Genomic DNA, 18249 nt, shown 5'->3' with positions numbered 1-18249 from the left:
TAGACCAAGAATATTTTTTTAATATCAAGAAATAAAGGTGATTATACTTTGTATTCTGTTCCTATGGGGGAACCGGGCCAGGAGCAAGACCAGAGATCTGTAAGAGATTTGAGTGTGTCAGCTTTTAATCAATAGAGACTGGGAGCATTGAGGATGTACTCAGTCTTAGTATTCAGGACAATTCTCAACTAATAGGCAAGGAAGAGCTCAAAGGGACACCAGTAACTTTAAAAACTAGGCAGTCTAAAAAAAGTAGTTAAAAGTAGTTTGAGGTACTGTACCTGCACCTCAGTGCCCCAGTCTATTACTGTGGCTTTATACTCACATTTTCCTATTATTTTGGATGACTTTCTTTCCCCTGTTTCTGTGACCCACACACCCAACAGAGGAAACAAACTCTGGCCCTGATCCCATTGACTATTCAGTGGAACTGCTCATAGGGCATAAAGTAAACCACATGGCTAAGTTTTTGTGAGATCGGGGACTAAAGTCTCGGTCTTGCAAACAGTTCTGTGCATGTGGACCTGTGTGCTTCCATGGAGCCTCACTGAACTCAACAGGACTCAGCGCAGGGTTTGGGCTCTGCCCGTATGGAACTGATTGCAGGATCAGGGCCTCACTGGCTAAACAGAGAGAAAGGATGGTCCAGTGGTTAGGACACTAGCTGACAAGTGGGGAGACCAGGGGTCAAGTCCACCACAGACTTCCTGCGTGACCTTGGGTAAGTCACTTGATCTCTCTGAGCTTTGGTTTCCCACCTGTAAAATGGGGATGTTAACGTTTCATTACCTTACCTCCTGGGGTGTTGTGAGGATAAATATATTAAAGATTCTGAGGTGCTCTGGTACTACGGTGATGGAGATCATATAAGAACCTTAGATATCTGTACAGGCCAGGGAGAAGTGGGAGGAAGCCCAGGCTCTGACCATTCCTCTATCCCTCCCTGCCCAGCAGGGAGGGATGGAGTAAGCAAGAGCATAGCTTAATCCTGTGTGCCTGGACCCAAGTGCAGGGTAACCCACTTAACAATGTAAGATGGGTTCTTACTCCTCTGTGCATGCACCTAGCCCAAGTCTCAATCTGTTCCAAAATTAATTTTTATTAATTTTGTATTTGTGACTTAAAATTGTTACCCTTGGTCAGTGAAAGAGCTGGAAATCTTAAACACTAGTTGTGTGGAGAGATTTCTGGCAGGACTACGTCTAGTACGTTGGTTTTCAACCTGTGGTCCACCGACTATGTCTAAGATTTCCAAAGGGGTCTGCACCTCCATTTGAAATTTTTTAATGGTCCGCAATTGAAAAAAGGTTGAAAACCACTGGATTAGCAGAAAGGATTGCGCTGGGTGTTGAAATAAATTTCTTCAGAGAATCTTGTGTTTAATGGGTGTTCCCTGGAAAATGAACCTAAAGCTGAAATAAGACTATCTGCAAAACAAGCTCTTTCAAACATTGCTTGGCTCTGTCAGAGGGTGACAGTGGGTCTCTTAATAGTGACTGGTCCACTGACCCCACTTGCCCTTAAAAAATGGCACCTGGGCCATAGAGCAGGTGAGAGCTGCCTGAGACGAGGAGACTGTAGGAGGTCTCTTAAGGAAGCTGTAGGTGGTTCCTGGAGGAAGGCTGTAGGTAGAACAGCAACAGAGGGGTTTGCTGGCTGACCTTCCCATGCCTGAGAGCCAGGGCTGAAGGCCAGACAGCAGCAGAGGGAGTTGCCTGCTGACATTGAAGCTGAAGCTGATGAAGGACAGAGAGGCTGGAGTCAGGGGAACAGTGGAAGGGCCTACCTCTTGGCTTCTCTGGAGCAAAAAGGTTAAAAGACCAGAGGAAGTGAGGGATGCTCCCCTGGAGAGGATGAGTGAGGCTGTGGGGGTTCCTGCTGAGAAGAGCAGGGTTGCATTCCAGCTGGAAGGGCTGGCAGAAGGACTAGAGAGGACCACCAGAGAGTCCAGGTGAGACAGAAGATGGAGTGTAGCATGAGAGGCACTGAGGGACTAGATACCTTGGGATTTTAAGGACTGCATGCGTTGGGGTGATAAATGGACTATGTTTTGGGACTTCTGTCCTGGACCATTCAGACTGTTTTTCTAATAAACTGGAACCCAGGAGGGGTGTTGTTGAGGCAAGGAAGCTTGTGTCGAGTTACTGCGGACTCTGAAGGAGGGGAACCAGAGGGAGGCATGCCTGTTCTGCTGCTGGAGGCTGACCCCATGACAGGCTCCCCCATCTATATTAGCCTCTCTGAAGTCCTCCCTGAGGAGGGAATAGGTGGTGCAGGTTTCAAAGTTTCAAACTTTTTGAGCTGAGCCCCCCACCTTTGAGTTATAATGTTTGGTTGCCTCCCTCACAACCCAGACAAGCTGGGTGGCCTACTGAGGTGAGTCAGGGGGTGGAGGTGGCGCTTCTTCCCCAGACCCCGCTGTGTGGAGCTGGCTTGAGCCCCGCTGGCCCCTGCCCACCCAAAATAGAAGTCAAACTACACCTATGCCTGAGCGCTCTCCTCTCCCTGCTGGGCCCTAGAGTTTTTATAGCATGTTGTAGGAGGCCTCAGAAAGAAAAAGTCTGAGAACCCCTGATGTAGGCTGTTTTTTCCCATTGTTGAAATGGCTTAGTCTTTTAAATATGTGTGGTCTGGACAGGTGGGGGGAGATGTGATATTCAGAGTGGCTTTTACACATATGTTCTTCAAAAGCTGATAATGATACAAAATGTGGCAGAACAGAGAGCCCTACACTGAGGGCAGGTCATTCAAAATAGGAGCCTCACTAGGGTGTGGTTCTGGAATACTAGCAGGTTTCCATGGCGTCTCTGGCAGTACTCCAGTTTTACGGGCCCATTCAAGCCTGGACCTCCTATTTGCTTTAAACTGAATTAAAGGGATGGCTTGCAGGACTGGGTCTCAAATAGCTAATTCAAAACATTCAGGTAGAAAAAGAATGAGCCTGTCTTCCTTGAAAAGTTAATCATAGAATTATAGAAGCATAGAATATCAGGGTTGAAAGGAACCTCAGGATTTCTAGTCCAACCCCCTGCTTAAAGCAGGACCAGTCCCCCACTAAATCATCCCAGCCAGGGCTTTGTCAAGCCTGATCTTTAAAACCTCTAAGGAAGGAGATTCCACCACCTCCCTAGGTAACCCATTCCAGTGCTTCACCACCATCCTGAAGTATTAGAATTGGCTCTAGTTGACTGGCTTGTGTTCTATGATTGAGAATGGTGGAAAAGTTGGAGGAGAGACTGGAATATCAGGGATACCAAATCACAGGGTGGGGAAGGAGCTATGTAATATTTTTTTGAAGCTAAAAGCTTGAGTGGGATTTTGCTTCAGGAAATTGATCTGGAGTTTATCCTGGTGTGATTTGTATTGCCATTCCAGGAGTGTCCCTGAAAACAGTCACTATGATCTGCTGCAGTATTTTGTGGTTGATGAGCCTTCTAGTGGAAGTTTTGCAGTTTCTTATTTAGAATCATATTAACTTTCAGTTTATTGAAAATTTTGTATGTACTTGGTCTGGGTAGAAGCTTGTTTAGCTTGTTCTTTATGCTGCCTTATGAAATTCTCTTTCTTCACTTAGCATGAGCATATGATGCTTACTACCCTGAGTAGTCCCACTGAAGCTGGTGAATTCAGCAAGAAACACTATGATCAGTAGTATGAGCATGTCTCAGGACTTAGGAAAACAGGTTGTGTTTCAAAAAAGTGTTGGTTGTGATCAAATCTGGGTGGGAGGCTAGGAGCCAAAATTGCATGTAAAAACCATTATCGGGCATTTTATAAAATTATTCAAATATTGGAAGATCATCAGAGTAATTAAACTGAATTAAGCTAAAGCTAATGTGTTGCTCTGAGTTAGTTTGAAACTTTGTTTTGTCATGAGTAAGGGTGGTGCATAGCTATTCTGCCCCAGGAACAGTCCAGACTCGATTATAATTCCTTCTGTGGTTTTCTTCCTTGCTCCGTGCAGGAAAGTCATCTGCACCTCCTTTTTACCATGCAGATTACTTCTTTCTTCATGCTAGCTCAATTCTGCTGACTGGTGCACTGGGCATGGCGCCAAAGCTGCAAAGTATACAGTTGCACTAAGGTTTGGATAGTAACATAATCTAGTTTAAAGCAAATTATTTGCTGCATAGTTGAAATCCACACTATTGTCCTCTTGTGTTCAGATACTGGTAAACAGCCACGTACTACTGTAGTTTGAAAATTCCATTTGATAATCCATGTGTGGAGGACTGTCATATTGTTTCTGACAAGCCTCCTGGAGAAATCTCATTACTGTGAACATACCACGTAGGTATTCAGTAAATACTGATGAATAGAGAGAGAGAGCCCTTAAAATCAGGAATCTTATTCTGTGCTGAGTCTGTGCTTCCTCACTTGTATCTACATTTTTCAGTGCTGAGATGATACATGTATTTATGTGCTTGTGCGTATATTTTATAGTTTGAAAATGTTTGATGCTTTGGTGGGAAAATTAAAGGAGGGTCACCGTCAAATCAAATTTGGCCCCAAATTTTGGTTTTACAAGATATAAGACTAATAGAAATGGTTCCACAAATTTTAAACAAATTGAAAGAATTTGGAATTATGGATGCTCATCACCTCAGAAAATCTGACCCTGCTACTTTAACAATATGTGTAGATTCCCTTCAGACGACACTCTGTGGTATTGGATCATAAACCTTTGTGTTCTATTCAAACCTTTCCCTCTGTTTCATCAGTACACTCACCCACCGCACCCAGTTTTGAAACATGTATCAGTCAATTCACTATGTATTCTAGGATCCCACAGACTTTGAGTGGAGCTTCTGGATGGAATGGGGAAAGGAACGTATAATATGGCTTCTGCTTGGCCATCTAATGGTATCTCAGATGTCAAGGCTCTTTATGGAAAAGGTATGAATGCATGTGTTTTGCAGGAGTGCACCTTATATTTTTTCAGTTCGCTGTGAGACCTGGAAAACAGAACACTTATATTACAAATTGTTGAAAAGTATATTCTGTAGAATGAAAAATTCTGACAAGTTGTATCTAGGAGATATAATTATTTATGGCCCAGTTCTGCCACCTTTACTCAAATGAGGAAGCAGTCCCATTTAAATCAACATAAATAAAGCACACCTCATTGTGAGTAAGGTTGAGAGAACTGGGCCTATCTTTAGGAACTTAATACTTTCCTGTGAGAATACTCAAAAGTGATGTTGGATAATGAGGACTTGGATATGCAGGATATTTGGGACCAAATCTGATACACGTTGTGCAGGTACATGATAGCCAAAAGCAGCATGTCTCTGCATGGATGGGCAATTATACCACAGACCTAGTACAGTGTAACTCTGTTCCCCCATATGTGCTGTGGAGAAGAGATGTCCGAGGTAGGTTTTTTCCATTGGAAAATGTAGTTGTTGAAACTGAAATTTTACACTGGAAAATATTGGAATTATTTTAATGAATTCTTTAATTTTTTCCAAAGCATCATTTAATCCAAACATTTTGCTTTGTTTTTAGGTGCTTATTTTAACTGAACCATTTCTATTTGAGGAGTTGATTCAAATAGAAACAGTAAATTTCAAATTGATATTTCAACTTAAAATGTCCTTTTTAAAGTGAAATGTCAATTCAGAATGTCTGTTCCAATTGACATTTCATTTAGATATTTAATTTCACAGTGTCAAAACATTTCATTTCAACGCTTGCATGTGAATATTTCATTCTACAAAAATTATATTTTTTTTTCTTGTTTGGTCCTGAATCAGGACAAGACCAAATATTGGACTTTCCTGGAGGATACAAATTATGTTTTCTGGCCAAGCTCAACTGGGAAAATTTTTCATCTCCCTCAGTCTGCAAAGACAGCCCCCCTTAGTACCATAAACCCACATTTTCAGAACTCAGAGGACAGGGAGGATTATAAAGTGACTAAGCTGTATATAAAAATGTAGCAATTTTAATGTCTAATATCTGGGACCTTCTATGGCTATATAGAACCATTAGAAAGCTGCTTTGAAACTCTTGTTCCTATCCTATAGGAATGCCATTTCAGGCACTTTTGCAGGACTGAATATTACCTGTTCTGGATCATTGAAATTTTGGAGGGAAAATCCACAAATGAGGGGGAAAAGAAGGAAACTTTTTTGTGGTAGGTTGATTTAAGGTGGGGCGGGGGAATAGAGGCTGTATGAAACTTCTCAGTGGTTGTGCTGGTCCTATTAATTTTCAGTAGCAGTGCAAGAAATGACTTGAGGACTGCCAAAGTTTGGAGCCGATATAATGGATTTGTTCACTCCCCGCCTCCATAATTTCATAAAGGAGATGATAAATAAGGAAGTAACAAACACTCAGGCACGTTTCCATTTTGGGAAGTGTTTTATACCTTCCATCACAAACTCTTACCATCTTTCCCAATCGCTTCTATCCTCTGTATCAAATCAGTCCATCTACCAGCTCTTCCTGTTCTCTATGCTAACACCACCCAAGTTATCTCTGCATATTATCATTTTACTCTGCCATGAAAACAAATCCTGCCCTTCTTGCTGCCATCGATCACTTTCAACTTCCTCAATAGCAGCTTAGCTCAATTCCTCTCCATCAGTGTCCCTGTCATCAAATTAATTCAACCCTCCATCGCTAAATCTTTCCTTGTTCTTGAATATGGCTGAATTATTTTTGCTGAAATTTCCCAAAAATTTCAGCCTGAGACTGATGTCCAGAATCAAAAATTTCAGCCCACGCAGTTAGTATTTGGCAAAAATATAAGTAACTGAAAACGAGGATCAAATAATGGGAAGTGTCATGTAACTTTAATAGGTGGTGTTACCAGCCCTGCCTATAATAATTTCAGCAATTTAGTATGTAAAAATGGGGTGTCCTTTAATAAATCATATTTTTGGTTTACAGAGAGAGGAAGGGGACCAGCTTATAGTTCCTTAGCATTAATCAGAGATGAAATTGCATGGAACTTTAAATCTGAAGTTGAATCATAATCATGTTGTATCTCAGAAAAGAATAATTTAATAACCCTATTATTCTGCTTTTATTGATCTGCTTCATTATGCAGACGGTTTTTTTAATAAAGACAAAACCTTTCTTTATAGAATGCCAAACATTTGTGCTTTGGGGGCAGTGCAGAGTGTGTAACACCAGGTATTTCAGCAGTTTCAGTTGAGAGGTTTTATAAGGCTCCTTTGAGTCCCTAAAGAGATTGTCTCAGATAGGATGGAGATGTGACTGCCAGCAGTTATGGTCCATGGAATCTGTATTTGAACACTGGGGATTCCCTGCGGAGATCTTGTCATGATACTGCCTGTGATCTTGCATCACTTTTTTTATTTCTTTGTGCTAGCTTTTTTCTTAGAACTTGGGTGATCTTCTGTAAATTGAGCGTAAACTTAAAAGCATTGATGCTGTGGATGTAAGAAAAAGAAGGTGAATGTAATGAACTAGTCTTTTGAAAATGGCAGGTGAAGGGCAAGAAGTGTAGTAGTGGTAATCATAATAAGAAAATGTTCTTCACAGGAATCATCACAGTTGAATAGGCCATTGATTCATCTTGTCTCTGAGAGTGCAACGTGTCAAATATTTAAGAATATCTTCACTGTACTTAATTGTGTAATAATGTAAAGGGGAAATGATGTTTTGTCTCCAGGTGAGGATCAGTTTCTGCCCTTAAGCATTCAGAATGATGGCCCTGGTAATTTTATCCAAGCTAGTGTAACTGCAGATATACTGTGCTTATTCATATACATACCACTGTGCAGGTGCTCTGCAGGGACTTTTCTTCTAGGGTTTTGGGAACCAGAGCAAGGTGTTACAGAAGATCTTCGGGGTGTGGGGTATCTTAGTCATGGATCCTGCAGATTCATGGGGTTGGAAAGCCTTGTGTTCCCATTAGAAGGAATAATTTTGAAAACATATGCCAGTTTTAGTCCCTTCTTCAGTTTGTCCACAAGAGATAGAGGATCTAACCTTGTAAATATCTACGATGGAATTTATTTGCTAACATTTTGTGTAAATATGATGGATGCTAATAGTGTAGAAGCCATAAACTTAATTATAATCAAGGAATATTTGAGTAACTAATTTATAGTCACATTTGTTCACTTCTAATTATTAGCCCCATGTCTTGCGGTGAATAGTTCACTGGTCTTCTGTGTCATGTGATTCTTTAATTGTCATGTCCTGTCCTAGAGACATGGATTTCAGTTTTCTTGTAATGCTTTGCAGGAAGAAATTATTTAAAATATGGAAAACTAGAGAAAAGAGAATCTAACAATTGTACTAAACAGTCACACTAATAGGAAGCTCCATATCAGTATTTGAGTTGAATGCTCATAGAGGAGCCAAAGTTTAGATGCACTAGAAGAACACCTTTTTCCCAATTTTGTGGAGGGGTCTCAGCTACTGTTGTGTTAAAGTGATTCTCAGTGCGACTCTCTCTACATTTTTTGAGTTCAGATTTATAATGGGTAATTACATAAGTTTATGTGCATTGTTTAGATTTCAAATTATGTAAAAAGCAGCAAGAGGGTTCTTTTCACAGTTGGAATCACTTCAGTAGTTTCTTCTTAGCACCTTGTTGATGTTATTTTCAGCCTCAAACACTGCTTAAAGAAAGGCAGAGAGAGACACAGACATCCAGACAAGCAACTTCAAGAGCTTCAAGGAACTGCTGATGCATGTTGAACATGTCAGGATAATGTTCTCAGTTCAGATGTTTACTACACATACTACTGTCCTTACCTTAGAAACCCTGTAGCCCTCTTGAGAGACCCCAGAAAAATCCATAAAACTCCTACGTTATGTTGCAGGATTTTAAACTGCCATTTCTTTTTTAAAATATATTTTTATTGCCATTAATACAGGCAAACTTAATTTTTTCAAAATTTTAAGGCAAAGAATATGAACAAATAAGACTTTATTATTATGATTATTATTTGTATTATGGTAACATGGAGAGACCCCAGTCAGGATGGGAGCTGTGTTGTGCTAGGTGCTGTATGTGTATGTTTATAGGTGGACATGAACCTTCCCCTGAAGAGCTTAGCATTGGTGCTATACTGATGTGTTTTAATATAAACCCATGCAGCAATGCACTGTGAGAGTGCATGTGCAAATTGTCTTAGAACCTATGAAGCTGATTAAATTTTAGCTAACAAAACCAAAAGTTTCTTATTGTAGGTTTCCTGGTCTGCCTATTTGAGACATTTCCTGCATATTTAAATTCATAATCCTAACACACTAATACAGTGTTTTGCATTTGTTATAAACACACTGATCAGATTTAAATGCACACCCATTTATGTGTATCTGCCTAGCCATCTGCTTACAGAAAAGCCTAGATAGGGCACAATATGGCATATAATAATTGTAATTAGAAAGTGCCCTCACTGAAGTGCTCCTGGTGGTTCACAAATAAGTTAAAATACAATCCTATTGAAATAATTAAGCAAACAATATTTGGTGTCATTAACAATGAAAAGGGGGTGTGGAGGGGAGACTGGTCTGAATGTAATTAAAAATTAACACTGCTTTTCAGAGAGATTTTCAGTTTTAAAGCAGTGAGGACAGGGCTGAGGTAGAAATCCAGGGGGAGCAAATTCCACAATCGAGGTGCTGCGCTATCTCAAAAGTTTGATCACTTGCTGACCTTGTGTTCCGTGTGGGAACCTTATGAGGTGAGTGTCAGTGTGCCGGTCCTGCCAGGATGAGGCTTATGAAGAAGGTCTTGAATGTGGTCAGGTGCCGGTGCTGATTGCTCTTCATTTAGCTGTGAGGCTCAGCAGGGATCTGTGAGGCTTGCTAGTCGTGTGCCCTCCCCATTCCATAAGGACACACATCCCTCCTGTTAAAGGGGAGGATAAGGGGCAAATCTGTGAGAACATGCAGAGCTTCAAGAAAAGCCTGCTCCTTCTGTTGGATTTTCTCTGGGAGGGAAACACTGGGCCTAGTGGTCTGTGTTTGGACAGATCCAAGTTTGGTCCCCTAGTTTCCTGGGCTGGCAGGCCTGATAATGGTGTTGGAACAGTTTTTATAGTGGGGGTGGTGAAAGCCATTGAACAAATCTGTAAACTCTGTATATTATGGAAACTACTTCAAGTCAGGGGGTGCTGTTGCACCCCTAGTTCCAGCACCCCTGCCTTAGTCCTTGGTGGAGGAGAAAGCAACTCTTGCTTTTCTCTAGCTGTCCCATGACTGATGCACAGAGCAACACTGATTGGCTCCTGAAGGAGTTATGTCCAACTCTCTTCTTTGAGTATTTTTGATAGTAGCAAATGGTGGAGGCAAAGAGTTTTATACAAGAATCAACCTGTTAGGTGGGAGGTGGCAGTAGTACAGCTCACCCGCACATAGCAAACTATAAAACAATGAGGGGAAAGAAACGTGGGCAGGGACACTGGGGCAATTCCTCTAAGCATATAAATAGCATCAAATGATCTTTAATGTCCATGCAGAGCAGCGAATGCTTCAGTGTTAATGTCTCATCTAAAGGGCCCTCACAGAAAAAACTGTGTGGAGCTCAGATTCTCTAACTTGAAGAGGAAAAAAACGATTAATTGATCCTATCAGAATTTAAACCTCTGGTTCCGGGGAGTCCTTGTATTTCACACCTGATATTTAGATCATTAGGCATTAGTACTATTCTCAGATTGGTATTTTGTGTCTATTTATTTTTGCCATTTATTAAAAACATACAGGTTTGTTTAGGTAAATATGTTTTAGGGGGGCTGTTTTAATAATTTTTACTTCTATTATTTAAAAATAATATTCTATTATTTTAAATATTTTACTTCTATTATTTTAAATCTCTTCTTTTGTTCCAGTACAAACCCTGGTGTCTAATGACATACGGGATGGTGGCCTGCTGGTTTCTATTAGGAATCAATGGCTTGGCAGTGATTTTGCTACATATAGCCATTTCATTTTCCGTGGCTCAGTTTCAGACAGCAGTCCTGACTTGGCTGTGCTCACTACTTTTGTTATCAACTTTGCGAGTACCAGCTGTGGAAGAAGCAAAGGTAATTTTTTAGCGTGATCAAAGTATGGTATTTATTTATCATGATCTTGGACAACGTTTTATTGCAAAACCCTTATCAGCCAAATCACTTTTAGTTTTGCCTAGGCAGAGATGGGCTCAAAAGAACTTTCTAGGTGCTAAGGTGCAGTAGGTGTTGGTACAGTCTTTGACTGTAGCATCTCATTTGGAAATGTTAATCTTGCTGAGAACTCCCTCTAGTGGGCTGTCTCTCATATGTATTGTCATGGTGTGTTGTGGCCCTGAGTACTAAAAGATAACTAGATGCATAACAAGGTTGTTCTACAGAGTTTCATGTTGGTGTAAACTGAGAGGAGAACTATGAGGCAGATAGAAGAGCCTTGCTCTCCATTGCAGCTTCCTTGTTCTTTTTTAAACAATAGATGAAATCACTGAATGCAATAAACTATACTGTATGCTCAAACTAATCTGATTTACCCTCTTTCTTTAAGCCCTGGCTATGTTTTAATTAAAACTGCTGTCTGTGGATTTCAAAACCATTTATCTACAGCTCTGCTTGCTTTTATTATTGTCGTCATTGTCTTCAAATTACCTTGTTATGATGCCTTTCCTCCCAAAGGATTCTAAAGAGCAGCTGAATTGATGAATGAAATGAGTGGTCTTACATATGAGGTTCTATTTCCACATGTTAAATATCCTCACACCTTCTTGTCAACTGTCTAAATGGGCCATCTTGATCATCACTACAAAAGTTTTTTTCCTCCTGCTGATAATAGCTCATCTTAATTAATTAGCCTCTTACAGTTTGTATGGCAGATTCCACCTTCTCTGTATGTGTGTATATATATCTTCTTACTATATGTTCCATTCAATGCATCTGATGAAGTGGGCTGTAGCCCAAGAAAGCTTATGCGCTAATACATTTTTAGTCTCTAAGGTGCCACAAGTACTCCTGTTTTTCTTACAGATGAGGAGCATCTGGATTATTTAGTCCTGAGAGAACGTTAAAAGGCAACATAAGTGACGTACTTAAACTAGTCAAGGATTGTTATAAAATCAAGACTGAATAGCCTTTTTGAGGTTGGTGAACAAGCCAGAACTAAAGGTCTTACAATTAGGTGCAGGAGGGAACATATTAAAAAAGAATTGGGGACCTTTTGCAGAGAGAGTGGTGAATAGGTGGAATGGGATTCTAGTTGAGATAGTAGACTCATATAGTAAGACTTGAGAAAAAGTTGAATGACTATATGAAATTTAATAAATTAAAGAGGTATTATTCATTTTCGTGTTTGGAAGGAGCCAGGTGCCTTTTCAGGGAGTCAAGAGGGAATTTTTTCTGATCATGCTTTCCCTTTCAGATGCCATCCCACACCTGAAAAGGGCCCAAGACCTGCTTCTATGCCTACATTGCACCAGTAGTTGACATAAAAAGTTAACATTTATAGTAGAGTGATTGTTTATACGTACACAACTCTTGATGTGCATTGCCCCATGTAGCAGAGATCGTAGTCTTTTGGGCAGCAGTGTTGACCGATGGCTGTGCCCCTCTCCTGAGGGCATGAAAGGACAGAGTAGGGCCAACTTCCTCTGTTCCTTCCTTGGCTGAGAGATGAAGGAATTACCAGTGTCCTTATTCCGCAGCCTAATTTACCTAGTTTTTCTTGTAACTCCTGGATATGGTTAGTTGATAGCAGTAGTACTAGGGTTAGCTTTTCATAGGTTTTAAGTATTGTTTACAGTTAGGTTTCATCTGTGTAACTTTTAAAATAATTTTTTATGTCTGTGGCTGAACAGAAATCTCCTTGTTTCAAATATTGCTCTTCGTGCCACATGGCCATTCTCCTTAATGATAGCCATTCTAAAAGTTTGTTTTGTTTAGGTGAGGGTCCAAATGCTCTATTTAGTTTTCAAATAAGTGAGAGAAGCTCGCTTGAAGCTGTTCCCATTAGATAAATATGTGAGACTGGCCTCAGATTTGGGCATTCTGGACTTCGGAGCCGTCGTCTTCAAAAAATGCACTGGCACCTACAACTGCTTGGTTTTGTGCCTCTTCCACTTCTTCCACAGAGGCTCCTTCTCTGAAATCTTATCTGACAAGGGTAGCACACACTATCATTCCTCTGGGGAACATAAAAAGTGGCCACCTTCTCGGGCACCCTCTAAGAAAAGGAGACAGAAATCTTCCCACCAGGTCCCTGCTAATGGTAATCCAAGGCATCAACATGGTCTTTTTTGACACCCTAAAGCACACTAGTACACATCCTTTTGGTATTGTTGAAGAAATAGTCCCTTGTAGGTACCCACACTGATACTGCGGTACCCTATAGTATACCTCATGATATGGATTTTTCTGCCACTCCCTCTTCCACAGTCTAATGGCTATAACTGAAATTCTTCCAGATATTTAGACTTCCTTTTAATCTGTTGCTCCTAGTTCGATCCCTTGCACAAACCCTAGACATTCCACTCTCTCTGGTGTTTACACCCTTTGAATACTTTAATTGGTTTTGCCTGTATTCGGTTTTTATTCATGAGCTAGTTCCTCGAGACTCTTCATCATTTCTGTTGCTCTTTTTTGAATCCCTCAAATTTGTCAACATATTTCTGATACTGAGGCACCCAGGTCCGAATATGTTTGCATCACATCCATCAGGAGGATGATTACGTATATTACCTACCTAACCCTTTGTGTAAGAAGCCTACAAATTTTTTTGCAATGTGTGTAAAAAACAAACAAACAAAAAAACCCCCCCAAAAATTAAAGGTGAACCCCCGCCTTCCACACCTCCAGTTGTTGGAGTTTTTGGATTTGAGGTCTAGCTCAAAATTAGATTCAGCATGTCTGCTGCTTCTTGAAATATGGCATTATTCATGGGAAATAATGGGGGTTATCCCTTGTCATGCTGATTGGTGTTATGTGCATAAAGCCCTGTGCATCAAAATGAAATTATATGCCTTAATGTATAAAGGTTATTTTGATGGAGCGTAATATATGATAAACAAGTGCTTCACTAATGCTCTCTACTTCAAGAGAGATGTATTCGCTCTAATTCAAAATGCAGATTTTTGTTTCATATCCCAGAGTTGCTTAGTCAAGCTTGGCAGTTTCTCTTTAATGACTGTGGGTTTCTGAATTGGAAAATGAAGCCTATTGCTCTAACAGTTGGATTTGTGCCAAAACAATGGTCGCTAACCATCCTTTAACTGACTGGCGTAGACTCCGTTTTGCTATCTTCATCCTCTGCTTCCTTTCACGGGCTTATGGATTTGAAGAAACTGTTCTTCGCTTGTGAATAGATTTATCCTCTCTCCAAAAGACACTTTTATTAGGACTGACAAACTCATTTCTCTTTGGTTCCAATGCATGGTGCAGTAGGACAGGATCTTATCAAATGGTGGGATGGGGTGGAGGGCTATCAAATCCACTACAATATAGATGTTACAGTCCAAACACAGTTCACTGACATGTGGGCATTCACAAAGTCTGTTAATTACATTGAGAATTTCCTGCCCTTGGCCTCTATACATAGCTCACCTTTGTGTCTCCCCTTCCCCGGTGCAGGAGAACGAAAGGAGCAGGCAGCTGCTGCCACTGAGACACCTTCCTGCTACTCCACTGGCCCATGTGGGCTGCAGCATTCTCGCTCTAGACAGGCAGGGAGCAGCCTCTGTCTGCAGGAGCCAGCAAGCCCTGCAGCGGCCTCTGTTGGGGCGGCCGGAACTGCAGTCTTGTCATAACTACTGAGGCTACCAGCAGTATCATCTAGCAGCTCCAGTCTCAGCTTTCGCTCAGCCTGAAACCCTGATATGCCAAGGAAATAAGTGTAAATAGTGCCGCCCCACTATGTGCTGGTGCCTCCCCAGGGAGGCGCACGCCATAGTTTGAGATAGTCTATATTAACTGCCCTTTATTGATGATGGCCTAGGGACTAGTGGAGTGCCAGTAAGAATGTTGATTGTTTGATATCAAAATCCTATCATGTTATAAACGTAGCTATCGCACCATTCTCTGTTTTGTTTTGCAGAGAGGGTGGTACGACACTGAAAATGAGTACTACTTGCTGCTCTTCACCCTGACTGTTCACTGCCTCTACTACACTAGTTTCAGCCTTGAATACTGCTGGCATGGCTCTACCCAGAAGAGGTACTACTCATTCTTTTGGATGCTGGCCTACATGTTCTACTATCCTGTGTTCCACAATGGACCCATTATGACCTTCAATGAATTTACTAAGCAGGTAACGGCACTTTCAAGCTGATTCAGCTCTTGGTTTTTGATACATCTGGTGTGGACTGAGGGCTAAATCCTCTGAGGTGCTGTGCACTTCCTGCAAGATTCCCAGCACCCTAACATATTACCTTTAATGTGGGGGTTGACAGCGCTGGGCACTTTGATAAATTGGCCAGAATGGGCTCTGAAAGAAGGAAGACAAAAGCGTGAAAATTAGTTGGGGGTCTTGAGCTAAAACTACATATTATTAAACATCCCCTAAACTTCAGAAGATTTTGGTTCTGGATCCAGACTTTGAAGCTCAGGCCTATATCTTGAAAATAACATCTGAAAAGCTGCTAAACAAATTGGTGACCTCTTTCCAGCTGCCAGATGTATGTATTCAAGCTATATTAAATTAAAATGGGAAAGAGATGGGGGGTGGGGGAGTGGGAGAGCAGATTCTTTCATCTTTTGAGAGGTGGTGTCATTAATTAGGTGAACATTTTGGATAGGCAGAGCCTAAAATTCCCTTTAATCCATTACTTCAGATGATTCTTTTGATAACATATTTTAAAATGCTCCTTGCAGACGAGTCTGAGTTAAAAGTTTCATTTACAGTTATCTACTTGAAAAAAAATTCTCATTGATGAGATTTTCAAACACACTAACATTAAGTATATTTTCTGTGTTCATCTTCCCCTTTTTAGTATGGCTTGAAGTACATTGCATGCGGGAAAGAGGGGAGCACTGAGAACACAAGCTTAGGTATTACCTGGTTACACATCAGCCATAGAATAATACTGAATTCACAAAAAACTAGTGGTTAAAAACTGAGTATCTGTTTCATTGATTGAGTGACAGGTTGAAGGAAAATGTCCAAATAGGTCTAAAAATCTAGGGATCGGGGTAAAGATGGGGCTGATTTAAACTCAGAGCTTTAGTTTTCCACATATATTTTTTTATTTATCTTCTGCATGAGGCTGTGAATGCTTGGAGATACGAATATCTTAGTTCCTTTTTGAAATAGATATTTTTTTTTCAATCAACCGGATACCTTAGAAAACCCACAGTGGGAATGTAGTAGTTTTCATTCATGCAATTTGTGATTTCAGTGCCCAGTGTCCATAACTGAGTCTAATATATGATTTTCTCCTTCCTGGATGTTGTAAGGGACTTCTATTTCCATGTGGGCTTTAGAAAAACAAAGTAATTTAGTTGCTTTAAACAATACATCTATCACTGAATTTGACAACATCAAGGTATACAACAGTGATATAGAGACAGGTTAGTTTTGAGCAAGTCAGTGAGGGAACTTTTGACACTGTTAATAGATATCTTTCTGTTGTGTGTATCACAGGCAATACACCTTATTCAAATAAAGTTACCAGAAAATGAATAAATTGCTCTTTATCATTTTCAGTTTTTCTTGCATGACAACAGGTCCATCTATGCCTGTTGTGTTTCTAACATGCCCATCATCATAGTATCTAAGTGCTGAACAAAAATACAGCCCTACTGTCTTCCATACAAAGATGGGAATTCCAGCGTTCCAATATTGTTGTTTTCCTGAACAGCAGATACCAATGTAAGAGAGATTTTGATGCTTGGACTCAGTTCAAGCTTATGCACTAAACAAAGCCAAGTTGAAAGTCAGCTAGAAAATTACACGTAAATAAGAATGAAAGAATTTTCAGTATTAGTCCCCAGAAAATTTGTGATGCTTATCCTTATCCTGAACCAGGTGTTTAAGTTCTGTAAAGCCAAAATTACAGGAAAGTCTTGGAGGTGCCAGATTTGGGGGTCTTAAGATAGAGAACATTCTTAATTTATTGTGTTTTCTGGGCACTCTACCATATGTAGCATATGAAAAATGATAAGAAAAGGTAAACCCTTCCCACCATCCTACACAGGTGCAGTGGAAACAGAAATTATAGGGTCATCATGTGTATATGAGTGATAAAATCTTTCTTCAGCTGTTCACAAATCCTTCATTTTGTTGCATTGAATGTGTCGTAGCTGGCAGTTGATGAGTATTCATTGGACCACATTTTCCCCTGACGCCGGTTTGAAAGCTGCTGATAAATAGTTTAAACTTCTATTTCCAAACTTTTGACAGCTGAGACCCCCTTTTAAAAAAAAATAAATAAATGAAACCAATCATGTGCCTGAAACACTGCCATGTGGTGTTAAAGGTCATCTCATCTTAATTTATACATCTCCTAGGCTCGTCTTCTATGCCCCCCCCTCTCCCAGGGGACTCTGTCGTAATTCTTCATGAAAAGATTCTTTCTCTCCTTTCTTATGCTTTGGTGAGCAGTGAAAAAACTAACAATGTTGCCATGTAAATGATCATCACTGGGATATGAGTTACTATCCATTCAAATAAATGGCAGTTTAAACCTCAGAACTGCTGTTTCAGGTGCTCTACAAATTCATGACATGTCTCTGCGTTGGTTACACTTGTTTCATAGTTTAAAGCTTTTCTTTGAAACCATAACACATAAAGACTAATTTTTAATTAAAATGAAAGCTGAGACTCTGAAGAAAAATTGAGCATCCAGTTTGGCTAATCATTCACACCTCTCACTTTGAGAAATGCAGGACATTGCTACCCGGACTTGGATAGTGCAAGAATAGTAACAGGACAGAGACTTTCACCTCTAGGCAACCACTTCAGATAAAAGCCTAGATTGGTAGTAAGCAAAAGTCATTAGTTGGCTCTGTGGTGTCCTGTGTCTCTCTGGTAGCTTACATGAAATGAGTGGATGACCTCAGTCCAGTTCTCTGAATGGCTAGGAGCCCACACCACAGAAATCTTCACCACTATTGGCACCAATTGGCATCCTAGATAAGTCTCAGTAGAAATGGCATGAAGGCAGTAATACTCTCACAGCCTGGCAATACCAAGTCACATTGGTGATATGGCCTGGGTGAGCTTGCCCGTTTGCTATGCGTGTGCATGCTGTGTCTGATCTCCTGAGAGGCATAGACTTCAGGTTTCAGTGCTATCAATCAGCCACCTTTAATAAAGACTATATTTGTA

The 18249-nt window shown here is 40.5% G+C and overlaps 1 protein-coding gene across 1 annotated transcript in view; it reads left to right on the top strand.

Annotated features, from left to right (window-relative positions):
- HHAT (hedgehog acyltransferase) overlaps positions 1-18249 on the top strand; it is a 216953-nt gene that overhangs the window by 10809 nt on the left and 187895 nt on the right. The window contains exons 3-5 of the mRNA XM_077812196.1: positions 4783-4896; positions 10821-11015; positions 15019-15231. Of these exons, the coding sequence (XP_077668322.1) occupies positions 4783-4896; positions 10821-11015; positions 15019-15231 (522 nt within the window). The remainder of the gene's footprint in view (positions 1-4782; positions 4897-10820; positions 11016-15018; positions 15232-18249) is intronic.

This window comes from Eretmochelys imbricata, chromosome 3, assembly GCF_965152235.1.
Source record: "Eretmochelys imbricata isolate rEreImb1 chromosome 3, rEreImb1.hap1, whole genome shotgun sequence".
NCBI lineage: Eukaryota > Metazoa > Chordata > Testudines > Cheloniidae > Eretmochelys > Eretmochelys imbricata.
Note: the sequence above shows the minus strand (reverse complement) of the source record. Positions and strands in the feature narration are given on the sequence as shown.